The following is a 22126-nucleotide window of genomic DNA, read 5'->3' as shown; positions in this document are numbered from 1 at the left end:
TTCAGAATGCAGCTGTGTCCGCCTTCTTACGAACATTAGGAAGTGTGAACCAGTTTTGAAAGTAATGGAGGAACTACATCAGCTTCTCATTAATAAGAGAGTAGCATCTAAGGTGCTCTGTACAGCACATAAAGCCCTTAACCACACGGATCCCGACTTCTCAACACAGATTTTTCATGGTACCATTCTAAAAAATGCCTTCTAGCCACAATAGCGAAAAAACTTCTTAAAACTTCTTTGGGAGGCAGAAGTTTTATTTGTTACTTCCCAGCTGTGGAACCAAATACCGTTGCGTTTGAGAAGCCAACCAAATCTGCAGATTTTTAGAAAACCTCAGTCAAAGGAGCTGCTGAGACCAGAACCTGAATCCGACATGGACCATGAAAAAATATCTGGATGATTAATCGAGGAACAGAAGTCGCATTCAGAGTTGCATTTAGAAGAATCACAAACCTGGACTAAAAATACACCAATTAAATGAACCCCTTTGAAGAGACATTTAATAACCTCTTCAAAGGGTTTAATAATTGGATTCAATAGTATGTCCCATGAAGGAACTTTTATGTTTAACAAGCACACTTGTAAATATTAACGACTGACACACATATCAAAAGTACATAGACTCTGGTGCCCGTGACGGATCCTGCCTAATGCTGCGGAAAGGTTGTTGCAGCACATGGTGGCATTCATTTGACAAATTGGAAGAGTCCTGCAGGAACATTTCAACGTGTACGCACCTATAACTTACGTTTACATTTATCATTTTTTTTTCCGGATGCCATTTAATGTATGATGAATTTCAATCATTAAGTCAGTCCCCAAGTAGGGGAACGGTCACTGTCAGATTGCGTAAGTTAATCGTATTTACAGACGCTCTTGTGGACTGTGGGCACTCTACAAGGGTATTATTTACATATCTCCATTTCAGTGTGTGTTTAAACTGCTTGCTTTTATTCATTGTTAGATCAGGATCCAGGAAGTAGAACTAGACCAGGGTTAAAAGCCTTGTTTGAGACTTAAGGTTTTCCTCAAAACGATCTGAACACTTTAATAATGCCCTACAATCCATGGTTCTGTTTTAAAAAAAATATCCTCATGATCTGTAAAGAACGAAAAACGTGGGGTGTCCTGTACACAAGTGATTGCATAATACACCAATAAACCTAATTTGATTTATAGGATTCAAAAGTAGTCCCTTTCTGTACTTTTGGAAATTGGGCAGGTGTACACTGAATTCCAATGTATGGCTTTTTGGTGGCAAGACCTTGCCATAGGAGGTTGTCGAGAATCCAAAAGTCCTGATGAGTTTCCAAAGAGGAGCCCATAAATGTTAAATAACGTGGGACTTAAGGAAGACACTTGTTGGAAGTGATAAGGTAGTGAACAGGCTCAGGCGTGGAATCCCCAAGAGAGACTGCGTGCTCCCTTTCACTGAGGAAGGAGCATAGCGGGTTGAGAGCAGAGCCCCCAATTCCTGTCTCGGCCAGTCGTTGTTTCAGAACCGAGTGGCCCACAGTGTCAGTAGTTGTAATACTTTAAGGAGGTGGGTGACGCAGAACTGTGGCTGAAGGGGCTGGCATTTGTCACTTACTTAGCTCAACAGACTTTGACCCAGAGCAAGAGATAGAAAAACACTAAAGGCGGTAGAGAAAGATGAAAAAACAAACAAAGGGTGAAAGTAGGGATGGAAAAGACCTTGAAAGGATGAGATAGAGGCAGGAGCGCCTGGTGTTGGATTAAAGAGGCATGAGGTGGAATCAAGACTAGGAAACCTTGGTATTCAGCAGCCCCGATATTAGATAGTGCCGGCCGTGGGCTTCTGAGCCAGACTTTGGGCCCGGCCCTTCTTCTTTTACAAATTAAGCACTGGGTGCAGTTACAATTCAGAATGGATATGGCATTGGCCAGGATTAGTCCAATTATGGAAGTCAAGCTGCTCGCTATGTAAATTAGAATACTAGACGTTATCAATGCAACTATGCACTTTTGCAAACTTTAAATTTTCTTTATGCATTTAAATACCGAACGAAAAACAGTTTCAATCACTGAGTGGACTTTGAGGGGCAGACTCCTACATGGCACCATTAAATGTCTATCAGACTCTGGTATTTTTACGTCAGACTTTCCAGCTTCAAAAACGCCCTATCGTTTCAGAGGTCGAGTCTTCCTTACTCGGATTCGAACTTGTGACCTTGAGATCACTGCATCACTCGGGCGAGCACCGACCCCACTGAGCCAGTCTGCAGGCACTGCATAGGGTCTGAATCATGGCTGTGCCAGGGTACAGTTGAGGTAGCGAAAGAGTAGTGGAGTAGGTTTCATTCATTCTGGCTCTATGGATGGGGGGCGACTTGTAACCTAGCCGCTTTATCAGAATTTCAGGTAGTACTTTGCAAAGGAATGAATGCGATTCGTAATTGAGAGACAGTCTTGCTTTATACCTTCCCGAGTTTGCACAGATCCGGACCATTACAGTATCAACAGAAAACATCGTGGGATTCAGTGTGTGTTCAACAGAGGGCACCAGAACACTGCTGCAGGCTTTATTTTCCAGCATGCAGGTGATCAAAGTATAAGCCACAGCACACATAGAAATCCTTATTCGGTAGGACAATGAGAGACACAGTTTAATGATTTGGCTAATATGAGAAATTGGCCAGCAGTTTGCTTCTTGCCATACAACATGCTGTGTGTATACTCATATGCGTGCATTAATACCAGTTGCAAATACATTTTTTAAAATCTGTAACCTTGCCTTTTATGAGTTTAAACATTTTGAACAACCGTTTATAAAAAAAATATAAACATTAAAAGATTTTTTTTATCATAAGCATTAGACGAAACCTCAGTTCGCTGTTTTGCTTTCATGAAGGATCTGTAATGTAAGGGCCCACTGTATGCATCCGGTGTTAAACGCAGGCTAATATGGGCAATCAAGTCAAGGCCAACTCAGCCATTCATGCTTTTGAGGTCGATAACTGCGTTTTCTTAAATTGGTTAACAGTGACCCCTGTTGTTTACAGCACTTAGGAAGGGTAAAATAAAAAACTGCAGTTTGTTGCGGTTTTATTCTGTTCTTGAGAAGGTCTTCAAATGATAAAAGACTGATGAAGTATGTCTGAAGGTGCCATGCAGGCGACGGGAGAGCGGACACTTTATTTCCTGGGCAGTTGGCGTTCGGAGAGGTCACTCTCGAGGGATAGAATACCTGATCTTACTGCAAAAGTAGAATGGATGCCCTGCATTCCCCGTGCTGCAAACTCTTCCCTGCCAAGGCAGGTCTGCATAAGGTAGTCCTGTAAAAGAGGTTGTAGCAGCAGTTAAAAAGCAACATGTTAATGGTCCGCATGTCTCGCCATCGAGGGTTTTCACGGACACTCATCAAATCAAACTGACCTTTTTATAGCTTAAGGACCCATTTGGTAACAAAGCGCGCTCTTCCAGGGCCACAGCTGAGTTTCCGGCAGCTTTATTATTTTTTTTATTTGCAATTTTATATAGCGCAAACGAGATCCAAAAGGGTATCTGAGCGCTTTACACAGGAACGGCTACTACTGCACGCAAGCAGTTTACATGCGAACAGTTACCAAGGTTACAAGGTAAACTAACAATTTACGTAGTTAAATATCAGCTTTACACACAGGACCACAATAATTGATACTTTCTGGAACACTTGATAGTTGTGCCAGTGTATGAGATAAAGGAACACTTTTCAAGAGAGATCTTTTCACTCAGCACTTGCTTATCTAGAGGTGCAGTTTTCTTTCCTTTTGTTTTTAATTAAAAACAAATCCGTCAAATCTTTAAAATGACACTTTTTATACTCCGGAACCTCCGAATTGTTTTGTAATGAAAGGGAGTGGACAAATAGCCAACCAAGCTTTACAAAGGGAAGCGCACTGTACCTTTGAGCTGCCAGACTAACCTTCCCCCGCCACAGACACTTCTTTGGTAGTTGATGAGCCAGTTCCTTTTCCGTGCCCATGTTCATATTATTTAGACTAAATTTCAGCCAGATTTGTATTCCAGTTTCACATTATTTCATGCCTTCACTCTATGTGCAGTGCCTTCCATTTAAGGAAATAACTCGGAGAAAGTAACCCCATGAGAAGAGAGGAAACCTCCCTCATAGGTCAGAAACCTTGCCCAAGAGCCTCCTAGGAGTCTGCTGCTGGGTCTCGGTCGAAACAAAAACCTACAGGAGCTGGCGACTCTGGCTGCATACCCTGCGACCATTTGTTACCACCAACCTCCATAACGGGTTCAAATAACCTCTTCCATGCGTCGGACAGTCTGACGTCACGGTGTGCGTGTGTGGAGGACAGTCACGATCCGTCCGTTCCGCACATGCGGGGAATTCTCACACACAGCGGGGGAATTCCAGCCGCGTCGAAGCGGTTAAAGTAAACATAGAACACACGCAGCCATATTCCTGCCATGATTGATTGCCCTGAGAAATATGATGATCAAGAGGCCAAGATTAATATCTTCGACACCAAGATTTCCACCTTCGAAGAAGGGCGCACTTGTTCAATGCTGAAACTCTTAGTGTTGACATAAGAGTAGCCAAAAGGATGTTTAAAGCAAATACAGAAAGTCAAAAGATATTCATTTGTGGATGTCTGCCTCTACCTCTTCACCTTCTCAGCAGTTCACCTTATACAGTTGGCTGTAATTGACCACTCATTGCTCCTTTTTTCTCAAGACAGATCTGTAAAGTAACTGTGGTTATGTCCGTTAAGTAGCCATTGCTTCGGATCAATGTCCTTCTCAGTGGCATCTTAAAATAGCCAAAATATTAACACTGTCTGATCAAAGATAGGTGTCACAACTGCCATAACCAGGAGGCTTCATGTCTCCTAAGCAGATTGACCAATCTGTGTCACTTTTTGAGTTGGGTACCAGTATCTCATTCAACTCGTCTTTGGAAGTCTCCGAAGGGTAGAGCGTAGTACTTATTCGCTGGCACCTAAATGGCTCTCTGAAGTGAAATATAGTGGAGAAAATAAAACTGAGGAAAAGATAGGACACCGATTTGAAGGGCTATCGATCAGGGTGGTGCCAAAAACTAGGAACGTGAAGGAGGGGGTAATAGAGTGGAAATTGCCACAAAGGAGAGGGATGCCAAGGTGAGACCCTAGAAGGGAAAGCAGGGCTAAACAGAGTCACAAACAGGATCTGGTTTTCAAGGAGAAAATGGAAGCATCGATTGACCTGGTCGGGAACCCTAGGAAGACCAGATTGAGAGGGGCGCGAAGGAGGTGTAGACAGATTAAGAGAGCGAAAAATTGAGAAATGTCTTGAAGGGAAATGAAATCTGAAAACAAAGTTGATTTTAAAATGGAACAGAGTTGAAGGGTTAAGTTGGTCTGGGTACACACAAAAATGGCTGACGAGGCGCATCCTCCATTTTTAGGAAACAATTATTTTTAAATTTCTTGTTGAAGAAAACTGTGTAACTAGAGTAAAAGAATCCTCAGGATACCTTGTTAATTAAGGTCACCAGATGACTCTACTTCACCATAGACAGTTTGTTATGACCTGGTCATTTCTTTTACAAATCATTGTTCCTAGGTGTGTTCATTCAATTGCATCAGCTGAAGTGTACCAGTACTACAACGCCCAGAAGGCATTTTGTTGGCTATATGAAAACCCAGGACACTGTCATTTTGTAACCTTAATGTTCAAGTATGCAATCAAATCTTTCCCCCCGAAATGCAACTCCTCCTTGCTTGATTTGAAATTGGCGGGGCCATTGTAGAACCTTAATCCCTACAGATTAGTTAGCGAGAATACTTCCACGCCATTGTTGTTGGATCTCCATGGAGGAGATCTCAAATGAGGGGGCATTTCAGAACTGGGCCAGAAGCTTGTCCATAAATAGTATGGTTTTGGACATTCACACATTTTTAACGTTTCCTAGATTCTTAAATACTTGTTTTCAAGACTAAAATTGTGTTCGATACCAAGTCTGTACCCTCACATTTTGAAACTGTTTGCCGGGCTGCAGCAAGAATCAACATCGCTAAGTGCATACGAGCGGGGTGCGGACTGCCTGACCAGCACACTCGCCCCACGGCCCACCTTTTGTTGTTTTTGGAATACTGTGACTGTGCCTTTCGTGCAGAGGTTTTGCACTCTGGTGCCAATGTGCCATGAGACCTAGAAAACTCGAAGATGTACTTGAGTGTGCTCCAGTTTGTGACCTTCATCTTTTCTGTACATGAATTTATATATTTTTAGATCTTATTAAAGTGGGTCCTTACCAAAACATCATAATCCTGGCTGGACATTCACATCTTTATTATATATGTAATAACCATGTAGCGTTGTACTCAACTCAACTTCCTTTCACCAAAGCATTGACTTCTTTTCTACAGCTACTTGCAAGTCAAAGGGGCTTGGGCAGGGCCACTGGAATTATGTGATTGTGTGGCCACGGTGATGATCGCATGATTATAAATTTGCCACATACTCCACCATCTGCCGCATAATCTGCAGATTTTAACAGAACAAATGTGTTTCTAGCTCAAACGGTTTAAAAATTACTAAAAATGCAGCAACACATGTTGCCTTGTGGCGGAAAGCCATTTGCAAAGCTGGACTGGTCACCTTTCTGTTGCTTAGTGCTATATTTAGTTGTTAAACTGGTCCCAATAAGGTGCAGCAAATGCCCAGACAGCGTTACAGAGTTTAAAAATGAGTAAATAATGAATTAATGCTATTACAAAATGCAACACATTATACTGCATAAGTTGCCTTTTCTTGCCGCATAATTTACTCGACCCTGACGCATGATTGGGCCCTTTTCCTGCCGCATAATTCCAGTGGCACTGGGCTTGGAGTACCAAGTTTCTGATACACTTTCAGTACCCAGAGTCTTGTTAGTGGGGAAGACCGGTATCCTCATGCACTGTATTGATTGTCCATGCAGCTTCAGGGACAGGAGAAAAGCCTGACACGCCCCATTCTAAAAATAATTTACTGAACATATTGCAGTTGAAGTAGTTTGTTGGAAGCAAATTCCTTCTTTTGTCTTCTTCTGATGGACTGGAGTTCTTTCTTGGACACAAAAGGTTTGTAGAATACAAATCAAAATCAATGCTCATTTTAAGTGAGCCATATTCTTTTTCTGCTGCATAATATTGTGGGGTGGCCAGTGCTCCATGATGCATTGGTTCTGGAATGGCGACATTATATTCCACCGTGTAATCCTTACTGCTGCTAAACATGGTCACAGCCACTCTGCTCCTCTTGGTTTGTTCAGGTTGCCTTTTGGTATTCTATATGCAAGAATTTCCTGCACATCGTAAGGTAGCCTTTATATGACAAATGCAAAAACAACAGTTGATGGACAGAATGCAGAACAATGTCATACATACACCCAGTACAGAGATCTGGGCCTAAATCCATCGTTTTTTTTCTCCCTGTGCCGTTCCAGTTTGAACCCAGCCATATGCAAATCAGTCTTGACCCTGTGCCTCATGGGAAGAGTCTAACCCGAACTGCCAAGCCAGGTTCTCCCTGGACTGGAAACAAGCATCCTAGGACAGGTTTCGGGTTTCCAACCCTCATCAGCCAGGATAGCTTGACTTCCAGTGGCATGGAGAGCACGGGACCCACATCTGGGCATACCCTTCCCACTCGGGGTGACAAATGCAAAAACAACAGTTGATGGACAGAATGCAGAACAATGTCATACATTCACCCCAGTACAGAGATCTGGGCCTAAATCCATCGTTTTTTTTGCTCACCATGCCGTTCCCAGTTTGAACCCAGCCATATGCAAATCAGTCTTGACCCTGCGCCCAACGGGAACAGTCCAGCCGAACTACCAAGCCAGGTTCTCACTACTGTGGGAGGGTTTGGTGAGGGATGCATGTATGAATTGTAGCGCCTTTGAGGTTCTGAAGAGCCTGCTGTACTTCCACCTGTTATGTTCTTCCGGTGCGATGGGTTCTCAGCAAACAAATGCTGTTGTGGTATTGTAGTGATTAGTAAAATAGCCTGGGAAAAATATAAACAAAGTGAAATGTGTCCAATATATATATTTTTTTCATTCAGAAACTCAGACTTTAGAAGGGGATTAAAGGAAGGGCAAAGAGAGAGCGAGAGCGCAGTGTGGGAAAGGGAGAGAGCGAGTGAGACTAGGTAGGAAAGAGATTACGAGGGAGAGTGGCCGCGTGACGGTTACATTGTGTTATTGGTTTATGAGACCATTTAGTACTTGTTATGACTGGATAACACAATAAAACCAAAGGTAAAGTTGTTTGTGATGTCACCATAATTCCAAGTCACAATTATTGACTAGCAATTTTATTTGCTGTTTCATAGTTTTTGTAAAAGAAATCTTGACTGTACAACGATTGAAATCATTAATTGAGGTTAAGTCATTTCTTTGCATTATGGCAAATAATTCAGAGCCTCACAGGTATGATATGCCCTTGAGTTATGGATTCCAAAATGACCGGTATTTTTGCAATACAAGCAGTATGTGAAGTACTGAAGTGCTTGTCCACGCTACACCGGTATATGGTTGGAGGAAAGGTGTCTTTCCTTTGAAATTATGTGGAAAGTGTTTCCATATTGTGCATGGTGGCCACATTTGCATCTGTTACATTTGTGCTGGCTGAATCCGGTCTCCCTATACGGATGATAATTGTTCCACTTGAATATATCAGACACTTAAGAATGGTTGGAAAGAAATAAGTTATATGAATATTGCCGTATAGTAGTTAAATTCACTACGTAATCACTACAACAAAGTAGGGTGCTACATTTGAAGTGCAAACGTGCTCGTTGTAATAGAGTGCGCATTATCCAATGTGTACAGCGTTTTTTAAATTGTCTACTTTTTCTGAAGTCTGTCCATCTCCAAACATTTGTAAAAAGTTTTTTGCTAGGCAAGCTTTGATTAGTTCTTGTATTAGCTGCCAGCTGATGTAAGCACAGATACTTAATTTGTCGATGTTTTGACTCCAGTAATATTGTGAGATATCATTCAAGAGGGTCTGCCTCCGGACCATTTTGGAACGGCCAAATCTCTAGCTGTGCACATGACTGGTAGGTCATCGTTGTTAACAATCATACCGCTCCAAAAGGTAGACCTTAAAGGGAAGGTCACAGTGCCCTGAATACTACATTGTGACTCAAATGGTCTGGAGGTAACCAAACTCACCACAAATCCAATCCGGGGTGTGTATTAATTTGTTTAGCAGTCTAACACATCAATCGCCCAAAATTATTTCCTCTTCTTGGTAGTTTAAAACGGTATGTTTTAACTGACATTTTCACCTGACTATAACATCCCTTTAACCGTGTTTTTTTCTGGCCTGGTGTTTTTTTATGCACTATTAATCGGTGGCAGTTGCTGCTGGGTATTTATAATTAGACCTGCATTTCTATAGGAAATGACATCTGTGCTTTGCTTATAACTTTAGCACCGTTTGACTAATCTTCACTATCCAAAAAAAGGGCTGCTTGTTGCGTAGTTCTTGAATAGAAAGTTACGGGGGGATCCGTCATGCGGCACCAAGAAAATATGAGGGTCCCAAAACGGAAAACCCCATGCATTTATCATAGACTTTTTTAAGAAGCACTATTGAAAAACTGCTGAATGGAATGTACCAAATTTAGCAGGAAGCTAGATTTTGGGCCAGAAAGCATGCTTTTTGTGATTTGGTGTAAATCTGTTCAGTAGTTTTTGAGAAATGAAGGTTAAAAATATTTGTATATCTGGGCTGTTTGGTTCGAGGGCCTCTCGTGAAAGTCGGTTGAACCCAAGTGTTAAAAATTGAGCATTCTGATTGGCCCAGGGAGCTTTTTTCCCTTGGGGCGCTTCGATCCTGCGAGAGCTTTGATTGGCTGCCAGCAACATGAAGAAAGGTTTTGCTGGCAGCCATTACAGGACTCGGTGAATTTTTCCCCCTGTTCTGACAGAGACAGTAGATTCCTTGCTCACATCAGTGAGGGCAGTGAACATATGTTTGCTTCTGCCTTGTGGGAGCATTTTTAAATCTCCCGATAGGCGGGGCAAACATGCCTTCCAGCCTTCAGCAGAGCGTGCAGGAAAGGCATGTCTGCTCTCACCTGGCAGGAAATGTAAACATGCTGCTGTTAGGTGGGAACAGTGCTGGTAAGTAAACACATATTGCTCCCGCCCGCAGGGAGTAAGCAGAAAGTTGTTACCCTTGGGCCAGAGCAATGCCGGCTCCCGCACTGTGCAGGGAAGCCTGGAGCCATGGGGCGCCCCCCGACTTGTGGTTTGTGGATACCCCGCTTGGGCACCTACCCCTGGTCCCAGGTGCCCAAGAAGGCTCAGGGACGGGGAATGCACACCCCTCCCCTTAATTATGCAAATCAACCCTGCGGGATGGTGTTGTGGGGCCTAATAAGGCTTGGGGAAGAGCGGACCACATGAGGGGTGCTCAATTTATAGTTGGCTCAGCTAACTATAATTGCTGAATTTCTGTGGGTTTTTTTGTTTTGTTTTTAGTTCAAACAATTATGTTTGCACTGAAATATGTGATTTGAACTAGGTAGGTACATACACGCGTGCTGTAAAACATATTATTGTATGTAAAGGTTACGAAAATCACTTGAAATATACAAATTTGCCAGGTATACTTAAAATATAAAAATTTGCAAGGTATTAACTTATGTAAAACACACTTCCACAGATGTCAACAAGTAACCTTTCACAAATGAGTTTCGGGGTCTCTGGAGTTGCAGAAACTTGCACATCGGAGTGTCCTCACTGATTTGGGCATTCTCTGCGATGAACCCTTCTCCCTTCCTTCCATGAGCTGTTCATGCCATGGTGTTCATGCATCACCTGTAATCCTGATGGTGCCTTCAGTTACGGAATCCATTAGATTACGGAACGATTTTAATAATATCCTTAGTGGCGATTACCCTTTTTCCCCCCTGTCATTCTGGTGTTTAACCTTTGGCTGGGGAAAAATGTGTAAAAAAAAAAAAAAAAAAAATCTGTGAACGTGTACAGTTAGCAAATAAGCACTTGAACCATCTGGTGTAATACATTTGATTTTGTAAATCCTACTGGTATTGTCTGAATCTGTGCTGTCTGAAAACGTGTGATGGTCTTTTTAAACACAAGGGTTTCTTAGCTTTTGCCCCCCCAAGCCTCGCAGCAGTTGCATTCTTCGGGTGGGGGTCAAAGTACACATTTAAATATCAGCACGCACACTTCATTCTAGTTACGTTGGTATACAATCTGAATTAAAGAACTTCCGTAGGTTTCCAAATAATTGAGATGCAACCTGTTTTGTTCATTTTGAGTCTAGTTATTCAAAGCGTGACAAAGGTAAAATTGTCTCTTTATTTTGGCTCCAACGGGTGATGGTGTAGGACTCTGTAAGACCGCCTCCTTCACATGTTCACCTGAGGCTGAAGGGGGCAGGGTAAGAAGAGGGTATACTCCGAGCAAGATGGTGTCCTTTCCGAGATGGGTGCCCTTGTGCGGCACCTGTAATGCAGGAAGAGGGAGCATTCTGCGGCATGTAGACCTGTGTGGATTCATGCACTGGGAGAGATGGAGTGCATTCTGGGAAATGTGTTCTCTCAGAGGTGTACATATGAATCAAGTCACTTTAAATTCAGGATATGCAACACTTAGAATCTGGGACTTGTAATCCTATGTACAGAACAGCGAGTCATGAAGTTTTGTGAGGGTGGTCTTATGAAATGAGGCTGGGGTCATTCACAAACATGGTCTGCTCTCCCAAGGCTAGAGGTCGTTACTTTATTGCACCTACCTCTTCCACCATTCACGAAGATGTCCCATGCCAGAAAGTGGTTCGTGCTCGAGATGAAGTCACGTGACCTTGGCGGAATTCCTTCTGTAAGGATCCCTTCAAGGGATACAAACCTTTGACAGTGTGATTTTTAAGATTTTGGCCTAGAAGTAAAAAGTCCCACAGCTGTGCTGCTTATCACATGGGTGAGCTGTATAGCCACTGGCCAGCCCACCTCTCATCCCCACACCTTGGCAAACGCCCACTGACGCAACCTGAACCACATCTCACAACCCCCCCAGCTATGAACTGACTGTGCGCGCCCCAGTCCCTGCTGTGTTGCAGTTCTCCTGCTATCATTACCTTACTTTTATCACCTCTTACCACTGATCATCTGTTTTCTGGCGTGGCTGGAGAAGCAGCCGGCCTAGACCTTGGCAGTCTACAAATCTCCCATCTCTCTTGGATCCCAGTGCTCTCCCGCCTCGCGTAAGCCACTCTCCCACTAAAAACTGTAATTCCACTCCCAGTCGCTGCCAGCGGACAGCACGTTTCCCCTCACACAAGCCACCTCTCTAGCAACAAGTGGGACGATGGCTTGTGTGCATAAAAGCACAAGCTTCCCACACTGCAGCAGGGAGACACAGATGCTGGGAGATGGGCACCAGAGACTCTGGGTCAAAAAGACGCAAACTCTGCCACTGTGGCCAAAAGACATGCAAGAGGCTGAAGAAATTGACTTCTAAAATGTGCGGACATGGAAGGGATATTCATGGCAGACACTGGAGAAAAGGAGACACAGACTCGGATGTAATCACCAGACGCAACAGTGTGGAAGCCCCCAATGCTAGCACTGCTAACCTCTGACTTCCCTTGCTGTCAAGCTGAGGGTGGTCGCCGCTCCAAATCATACGCTGCAGTGTTTCATGTGTAGAGGAACAAGTACCGGTGCCCAAGTTTTTTCCTCAGAAGCCCCCAGGCGTGTATGCTGATTGTCTGGAATGCTGAATACCCAATGCGGTCAAACCTTCATTCGATCCCATGCCTCTTTCGTCCGCCATCCTGCACCCCTTTCCCCTGTATCTTAGTGTCTCACTCCTGCAGGTTTTTTTCATCCCTGTTTTTCCGTCATTTTCTTCCTCCTGCTTTCCCCTTTTCTGCCTTTCTTTCCTGTTCTGGGTCAAAGTCTCATGAATTAGAAATAAGTCCTGTCCCCAAAAATTAGAGGTAGTGGGCCCAACAGTAAACACCAACTCAAAGTAAATCCCATTCGGACATCCCTATGAGCCCTCCTTCGTAGGGAAACTCTTAATCAGCAGGTGACCCTGTACTTACCGATACAGCCCTCTGCGCTCCAAGAGGCGCTGTAAAAAGCAAACATTACAGTTTCTAACAAACACTGGCAAAGCCAATAGCTTTTGCCTTGTAGTTGTGCCAATGCGCAGGCCCTTGCCTTTGTAAATGTGTTCTGATGATCCTGTTTAGCATCGGATACATGTAAAAATCAAAATGGTTATTGTCAATGCTGAACAGCATTGGCAAAAAAGTGTGATGTTGATACTTGTAAGCATCATTATGCATGTCCGTTTAATGGTCCCGATTGTATGCAAACATCCTGATGCTGTGGCCTTTTTTTTTTTTATTATTTGCTGATCTAGAATGGGTAATGCTTTTGGAGCAGTACATTGTTAAAAAATAAATAAGGGGATGTGAAAGTGCATTTTCAAAAAGAAGTGGCACTCGTACAAAATGACAGACCTTGGAAAAGGGCATGGGGGAGCAAGTCAACGCTGCCAATGAGCTGCAGCTGTGAGCTGGGAGCTACAGAGGGCCTGGGGAGTTATACCAAAAAGCGGAGTAAAAGAGGTGAAGGATTCAACAACAAGCTCGGGATGGAAAGAAACATGTTGAGCAAAGGAGAGACTGGGTGAAGGGAGAAGTAGCACAGAGAGGAAAGACTCCCAGAGCAAGAAAGCACATGCACTGCCAAGGAGTGCAAACAGCAAAATAAAAATAATTCCTGAATGCAACCAGTTTAAGGATACAAGTCGTGCAACCAAAATGATGGTAAAGATGCTATGCTCCAGAGAGGGACAAATACATGAAGTGGAAGAAAAGCCATCAAATAAAAGCAAGCATGAGAGATTGTAAAAAAAAAAAACAACCAGTGATTAGCAGCGGGCTGACCTAAAGCCCACTGTAAGTATTGGTGTTGTCCACATTGAGTCCTTCCAACAACAAACAGCTGACTTTTGTCTGTGGGCAAGACCTAAAAACTTTGTTACCTAATCCTAAATACTTTCTCTACAAATTGCAGCCAATATTACACTTTCTATGACTACTAATGATTTTAAAGTCATTGTATGCTTTTTTCAAGAATTGTATGGCAGCCCCTTTTATGCAATTGTGTAGATTAGAGAGGTATGTTTGGCATGCTAGCTGGAATTATATTCCCCCAGATTGCACTTCATTCAGCGCATCCCCAGTGATTTCCCTGCCTTGATTCTATGTAAGATTGACTTTGGCCTAAAATAAATGCCGAGCGCACTGCTGCCGGGACCATTGACGGCGTCATGCCGGGCCTCAGAGCTGATCCAATTGCCATTCGCTGCAGGTCTGAATATGCTGTGCAAAAGAGCATCCTTAATAAGCCTTTATGTGAAAGTCTTGTTTTAGTGAAAAAAAATGTAATGCAAGCTTACCCACCTGCTTCGCACCAGGATAGCCTCACCGGTGATAGTGCGTTTTACAAATAAACATAGCACAAGTTTACGGGAAGTCGAAGGAAGTGCTTTGGGATGCGATGTGTGGCATGGACAGATGTAGAAAGCAGGGCTTTGAAATGGAGGTTTCAGGAGCTTCATCGTTTGGAATCCTACATGCCGTGGCGACTACTCCTTGCCAACGCCTGATTTTGCGTTCCCCTTCAGTTCAAGCAGACATCTTCTGTTGGATGGCGGATTGATTGACAGCTGGATGCCAGCATCACATGTGTGTTCAGTGTCGCTACGCAAGTGTGCTCTGCCAAGAGAATGTTATGTAGGTGCTGACAACAGCGTATGTTACCCACCTTTATAGCACCTCTTAAGGATGTAATGTTGAGGGGGTTCCCCACCCACCCACCCATGTAGGCCCCACATGGACCTGGGCAGCTGATGTGCGGATTCGCCAGGCTCTCCTAGTTGGTGTTGTTACTGTACGTGCCCCCGAGATTGATGCATAGGTCCCTAAAATGCCATAAATAAGCACCACTAAGGAAGTGTTGTTTTCACAAATTGAATGTACAAGATGACTTGTTGCCGTCGTACCCATGGAGCCTGTAGGGAAAAAAAACACGAGACGAAAGCACACAGTTAAAATATTGGTCTTTAATAGATTGCATTTTTTTTTTAGCCCTATCACACATATTCTGACGTTTACTCTATCTTATGTTTTTTTCTGTAAAATTGTGTTTCATTTTGGCTAATACTAGCGTTAAATTGAGGTGACTGCACGCCTTCCTAATCCTCCTTTTTTTTTTTTTATCAGTTCATTATCTGAAGTGGGATGTAAATATTCCCTCTTTGGCTTAGCTGATACAATCCGAAAGCAATTAGGTGGTATTAGCCATAAGTATCATTGTGACTGTGTAAAATGGGTAATTGCAGGGCCTACTAAAAACTGCATGTGTGCTGTAAAGTTATTGCGTGTACCTGCCTCTTCCTTACGCTGCCTCTCCCCTCCCAGGGTCCTGCAGAGCCCTCTGCTCCTCTCGGACAGCAGGCTCCATCTCTTCCTGCAAAGCCAGCTGAGCACCGATGACATCGAGGCCTGCGTCTCGGGACACACCAAATACACGGTCGCCCAGGCCATTCGCAAGTTCGCCTACTCGAATCGACGGTTTCCTGCGGAAAACGGGGAAGGCCCAATAAAGAATTATTCGGACTCCGATTCGGAAAGGTACTGCGCCGAGCCATGCGCATGCCCTCGCAGTGTGCAGATGTGGTAATGAAAAAAATAATTGACTGGGACTTTATTGAGCTGTGACAGCTCATCACAGAGTTCTTCACACACCTCCACACCGAATTAATGAATGCCGTGGAAATTCAATTATCTGCATTCTGATTACGTGAATTTCATTTAGTCAGACTTGAATTATTTGCGTTTAAATTATCGAGCTAAAAAAATAGCCAACTTCACTCCAAATGGCTAATTAAAAGTCCAAATTTCCTGTCTTTGTGACTAAAGATAATTAAAGTTCTCCTCTGCTACTCAGGCTTTGAGTGTGTTGTGAAAACCAATTTCCTTTTTTTCCCCCTTCCTTTCTGCAGTTCATCCTCCGGGCTCGGGCACGGCGATGACAGCATTTCCCAGGGACGCAGCTCAGACAAAGGTCACGAAGAACTGAAGAATAATTCCAGCCTTCCCGCCCCAGTAAATCAGCCACGAGGAGACAAAAGCAGTACAGAATGGTGAACTGTTTGCTAAAAAAAAAAAAATAGCCACTGCAAAATGATTTAGTTTCTGGCTGGTTCGTTTTGCCAGTTACAGTACACTCTAGAATAGGTTCGCCTATATTTTGGGCTCATATGTTTGCACTACAGGCTTTCAGCCGGAACACTTTGTAATACGGATGTCCAGACAGCCTGGCGCGGAACCTTATCTCTTGTTTGCTGAATGTAAGATGGAGGCGAAATACCACGTTGTACTACTGTTTTTCATGTTTTAGTACCTGGTGTTTTTTTTGGTAATGCAGAATCGAGGTGGAATACCACTGTCTCTTCATTTTCATTTGCAAATGTCTTTTAGATTTAGCTCTGTGTGTATGTGCCTGTATGTGTGTGTGTGTTTGTGTGTAAAATATATATATATATATAGCTTGTTTTCCATATTTTTAGCAGAATCAGATTCTTTGCAATATTAAGGGGTGAGACGTCCAAGCAACCACCATAAAATGGACCTACTATGACAATTACCAGACACTGTAAAGAAAGGAGGGATCACAATTCTAAGACTAGAAGGTTTTAGATGTTAAAGTAAATGCTTAACTGCGGTGGTGATTGGGTTTTGAGGCTTTTGAATGCGTGAACCTGTCCAGTTTGATCAGGTGAAATTGACTACATATTGTCATAGGTGCATTTCACCTGTAGTTGCCTTTGCGAGTGTACTTTGAGATATAGGAAGTAGGATCCTACCTCCCCACATAATGTGAAATGGTTAAACTCCCAGGGGCCACTTGGACCTGTTACATGAAGTAAGCAATCTTAAAAGTTGCCCTTTGGAAAAATAAACAGCTAGTAAGATTGGCCTTTCAACGAAGGGCAACAGAATAAGCCGGGTTCACACTCACGCTGCATTGCTTGCGGTGAGGGACCAAGCCTGCTGCTCTGTGCCGCATCCTTTATTGGTAAAGATGTGGTTTCTACCTAACACACACCTTGAAATCTATTTAGCTGTGTGTAAAGACACTGCCAGGTGTCAGCTGGTTCTAAAATTGGTTGCGAGGTCGGTATATCTGGTTACTTATTGCACCTACCTCGCTTCTGCAAATTGTGTGAGCATTCTCTCCCTATGCCTCAATTCCTGCTGTCCCATGTCTGCCAGTAAGGGGTTGTCTTATAGACAGGATAACCCCATACCATGTCTAATATACAACACTGGACCTTAACTTGCATAGCTGACTGTAGCACACACTGCTACGCAGAACAGCAGATAAGCGTAGAATTGCCGAAGGGCCGAAATTGCAAATACGTTTTTTTTTTTTTTTAAAGTGCTGCCTTTGCACGCACTCATTTCACTGTGTGCACTAGGTTTAAGTTAATGTGACTGAAAATGGGGATTGTTGTTGTCAAGACAAAATACAACAGATTTTAAATGGGGTGGGTGTGTGCGTGGGACGGAGGGGTATGGAGTGCCCTAAAGTGATGTGCATTGCGCTGTGGCTAAATGTGCATTTTCTTAACTGCTGCTTCAAAAGATGTTTTCGCTCTGAAGCCTTTGTACCCAACCACTCCAACCAAGCATGTACTACAGTACCGCCTAATTTCAATGTTGGGTATTTTTTGATATGTACATTAGGCAAAAATAAAGTATTTTTTTGTACAGTGCTAGTGTGTGCACCTGTATTCGTTCATATACGTTTGTTTGCTATCGAAGCTCGTTTCTCTAGTGAACACAATAATTGTATTGAAGTGCAAGTTTAAGCGGTGTCTGGAGGAGCTTGTTATGCAACGCCTGCAACTGAATGCAAATCCCCACACAAAGCCGCAGAATGTACATCTAACTCGAGCCTGTTCAGACCCGAGGAGCAAGCCACGTCTGGCTGCTGTTAGTGGTTTTATGATGGAGTATATAGAAGTATATTAGATAAATGCACTTCATAGAAGTGCCAACAAACCAGAAAATTTGGATTTTCAATTGTGCTACTAAAACGTGTTCCCACCGTGAGCCTTTAGTAGCCTATGCCTTAGAAAAGCTTGGTATGCAGAGGAGAAGATTGCGAGACAGAGGTATCTATATGATAGTGCTGGGGTCCATGATACCCTGTGTTAGTGCGAACATTTGTAGCTCCGTTTTTTTAGGAGAATTTTTAGCCCACAGGGAAACCAGCTTCAGATGCTGTCTGCTGCTGTCCATGTTACCTCTGAATTTGACTCAGCCACAGAGTTGCCTTGTTTAGTTTCCTTTCCAGCATGTTTCTTGCACCCAACTTGGTATATTTCCAATGTTTTTTTGTTTTTTTGGGGGGGGGGGGTGGGGGGAGGAGGGGGGGTGCAAAAACGTTTCCTTTAAGCCACAAATATTGCCAGTGTTCCCAAGTATTCCCTCACATGCTATTGCTCAGAACACTATTAATCAACGTGCTACTAAAGGACATTTTGAGCGACCCACAGGGACATACTAAGTCAGGTTTTTTTTTCGTTTTGAGGAAAGTAATGCAATGTTATCATTGTAAACTTCCAAAGAGCGAGCATGTCAACGATCAGGTTTTGACCCATGTTAATGTACAATAATGATACACCGTGTTTTACATATCTGAGCAAACAAATAGAAAAAACAATTCCATTTAAAACCCCGTGCAACTACAAGAGCTATTGCAGTATATGTATAGCTGTCCACTGTGCTTTGCAATGAAGGTGAGCAGTGAATTAGGCTTAATAACACTGAATGAGACATGGCGAGAACTGAATTGTGGCTAAAAGTTCATGCATAATTTAAAACTGAATGCTACTCTGTGAATTGGGGGAAAAAACGTCCAAAACTTTAAATTGGAGGGTTTAAGGGAAGTATCAGCTGTTCACCATTTTTAGCAGACACATTTAATTTATCAGGAAATGAAAAAGCTCAACTAATAAATGTGGTCTAGTGTCTACTCCTCTGTCAATAACTAGCCAAGCCCCTTTCCTCTTACTTGCCCACAAAGTACTCCTGCCACTAACCAGGAAACAAAGTGGATCAAGTCTTACTCTTTTTACAAATGTGTATTTGAATGCATCGCACTGCTATATTTAAAACGGCGTAACGTATTTTTGTCATGAATATATTGTCATGGCGCGCAGAGCTTTGTGCTTCGTGGAAAGATTTTTTTTTTTTTTAATACACGACTACGGATTGCTAGAGAAGAGCTAAAACCATGCATTGCTATGTTTGCCACCTTTTCTGAACATGCAACGTTTACACAACCATCACACAGGGTGCATTCTGCGTTTCTTCAAAGTGCAAACACATCTTTTTCAAATACAATAAAAAAAAATACACAAACCTGAAGAGCAGCAGACGCCGGCGTTGTACAATATTCTGGGATCCCGTGGAATGTGTGTAGTTCTTGATTTTCGACTGTCTTCGGAAAATAAGCCACGCCTCTTTTCAGACAAAAGCAGCAGATCCCAGAGCTACGTGATCTCACCACGTTTTTGTGTGCTGTTATATTGCTTCTTATTGTGAACGTGTTGAATGTTTCAGCAGGCTGATAATTTCTAGCAGATGTTAACAAATGTTTTGGTTTACAAAGTTTTTACTTTTGCCTGAACCATTGAAGGCGTGTAGAACAATAACCGTTTTACAAATAAACGGAGAAAAATGAAGCAGTTCGTCTGTTTTTGGAAGCAGGAACGTACTAGAATATTTCCCCATTTTATCGATACTCCTATTCGCAGGTTGTTGCACATTTTTCGTTTAATAACCATTAAAATTGCACTATCACATTTCGTTGCCCAAATGGTTTTAAAACACCACACATAAAAACGAAATGGGTGAATGCAACTAACCATATTTTAAATCCAGTTTGCCACTCACAGAGATGTGTTCATGCTCACCCCTCCAAAAGAGTGGTTCACTGATTGCATATATTTCTTGATAGTTCGGTATAGAGTAGACTGAACTCAAAATTGGTGATTTTTGACTTTTTAACTCACTGGGCTTTGTTCCACTGGAGCAGGGCCGTCTTTAGTGCTGGTGGCGCCCACTGCAACAATCTTTGATGGCGCCCCCAATTGCCTTCTTCTCGTACCAATGTAGGGTTTCAGAGAATTTTATATCACACCCATTGCACAAAGACAACAAATCATACAAGTGTGTGAATCGATATATAGGAAATGTCACATAAGACCATGAGGACTACAAGGTGTAGGTGCCATATATTATCCATAATAGTAGGCAGTATATTTTAAGAGTGTTTGATCCGGAAGCACAAACTTCGTATTTGAAACGTAAATCAGAAGTTTTCTTTTCTAATAAGAATTTCTTTCTACCCAAATAAACCATTTTTAGCAACAAAAGACTGGGGAACAAAACATACAGGGGCAGCTCCTCCGCTAAGGCGGAAGAGCGTTGCCCCGCTGGCTTTTTTTATGATGGCAAACAAGTAGAAATAAAATGATAATAACGAGATGTTATTTTCATTTATTTTTCTGTGCTGGGGCAGTTGTGTGGGGCGGGGCTAGGCTGTGCAGGAGGGAGGAGTGGTGGCACCCTCCTAAGTGTGCATTAATGTTTGGCAGGCCCACTTGGGCCGGCAAACATTCATGCACACTTTGCATGTTCACCCAGACTGCTTTACAGCCTGGGGGAGAACATACCCAGGCTTCCATTCCCCATCTGAGCTCTGAACCATGGCGCTCAGACCAATTACAACGCTGCATTGCAGCGTTGTCATTGGCTTAGGGGAGCCTATCATGTTTCCTGCTCATGCAGAAGCTAGGCAGAGGACAGAAGAGAGGCTGCGGCTGGCCAGCCTGCAGGCAAGTGATTTCTTTTAATTTTAATTTTCTCCCCCTTACCCTCCTCGCCGCCCCATTGCTGATTCATGGGAGCAGCCGCGACTGAAACATAAGGTGATAAACCCATGCCTTGTGGTTTGTATGCTGCTATTTGATGATGGTTCATAGCTCACTGCACTATAGTAGGATTGCAATTTATGAACTGCAAGTAACCGAAGGATCTCTGTGAGAGAAGCAGTAATCCAATGAGCTATATGCATAAAGGTAACATTCTGTGATCTGCATGGCACATGTGCTTTGCAGCAAGCATATCAACCCTTTGCACAACTTTATGATCAGTCAAAACTGCAACTAGACAAAACTCAGATCCCTCCAGGAGATGCATTAATCACCGGAGTTATCTTGACATTGTTATCACTACCTTAAAATTTACTGGCCATACAAGGAACTATGTAGCAGGTGCCTATAATTCCATTGGATATTTCAAAATTCAGCCCCTCCTCGAGCTCGGCACCCAGTGCAGTGGCACATGTCGCACAACCCCAAAGCCGGCCCTGCACGGGAGATATTATAGCACGTGCTTATCACATGTTTCAATACTGGCTGGTGGAGACTACGCATTTAGTTGATGTCCAGCTTAGCACAGCGGAAGTATAATCACAATCTTTCTGCCAGATGGCTTGTGTAGAGTGCATTCGGGTAGCCTATCAAATTCCTCGTCAGTCAGGAGTAATGAGGTTGTTCCTGTGTCAACCAGGAATGGCACTTTTACACCATTCACTTTCTTGTCCTGTTATTTGATCATCTTTTTTCAGTATCAATTCTAGATCTGATACACCACACACGCCCACCAAAGAAACACGAGATTTGGCAACAAAGGAAAACAGTACCCAAATATCATCTATTTGCTTAAGCAGTGTTTATGAAAGCTCAGCTAGGACCTTGAAAGCTGTATAATTTCCAAATATTTTAGCATGTCAACTGAAAAATGTGAGATCTCCAGTAGAAAAGGCACATGGCAGATTAGCATTGTAGGGAAACGTCCCACACTCACTACTGCTAACAGACAGCAAGTGCACTGCTACTTGTACCTTGTCTTTGAGGACTCAAGGTTATCAATACATTTTTATACATACATTGGCCACAAACATCCATGAGATGCACCAACCCGAT

The 22126-nt window shown here is 43.0% G+C and overlaps 1 protein-coding gene across 2 annotated transcripts in view; it reads left to right on the top strand.

Annotated features, from left to right (window-relative positions):
* SNX10 (sorting nexin 10) overlaps positions 1-17842 on the top strand; it is a 208341-nt gene extending 190499 nt beyond the window's left edge. The window contains exons 7-8 of one of the 2 annotated variants that reach the window (XM_085631647.1): positions 15483-15695; positions 16067-17842. In XM_085631647.1, coding sequence (XP_085487773.1) covers positions 15483-15695; positions 16067-16211 — 358 coding nt within the window. In that variant the 3' untranslated portion in view covers positions 16212-17842. Of the gene's footprint in view, positions 1-15482; positions 15741-16066 lie in introns of both variants that reach the window. The other variant, XM_085631646.1, reaches the window with a different exon arrangement.
* The last annotated feature ends 4284 nt before the right edge of the window (positions 17843-22126 follow it).

The sequence above is a fragment of the Triturus cristatus genome, chromosome 10, assembly GCF_964204655.1.
Source record: "Triturus cristatus chromosome 10, aTriCri1.1, whole genome shotgun sequence".
Classification (NCBI taxonomy): Eukaryota; Metazoa; Chordata; class Amphibia; order Caudata; family Salamandridae; genus Triturus; species Triturus cristatus.
This window is presented reverse-complemented; position numbering and strand designations above follow the sequence as displayed.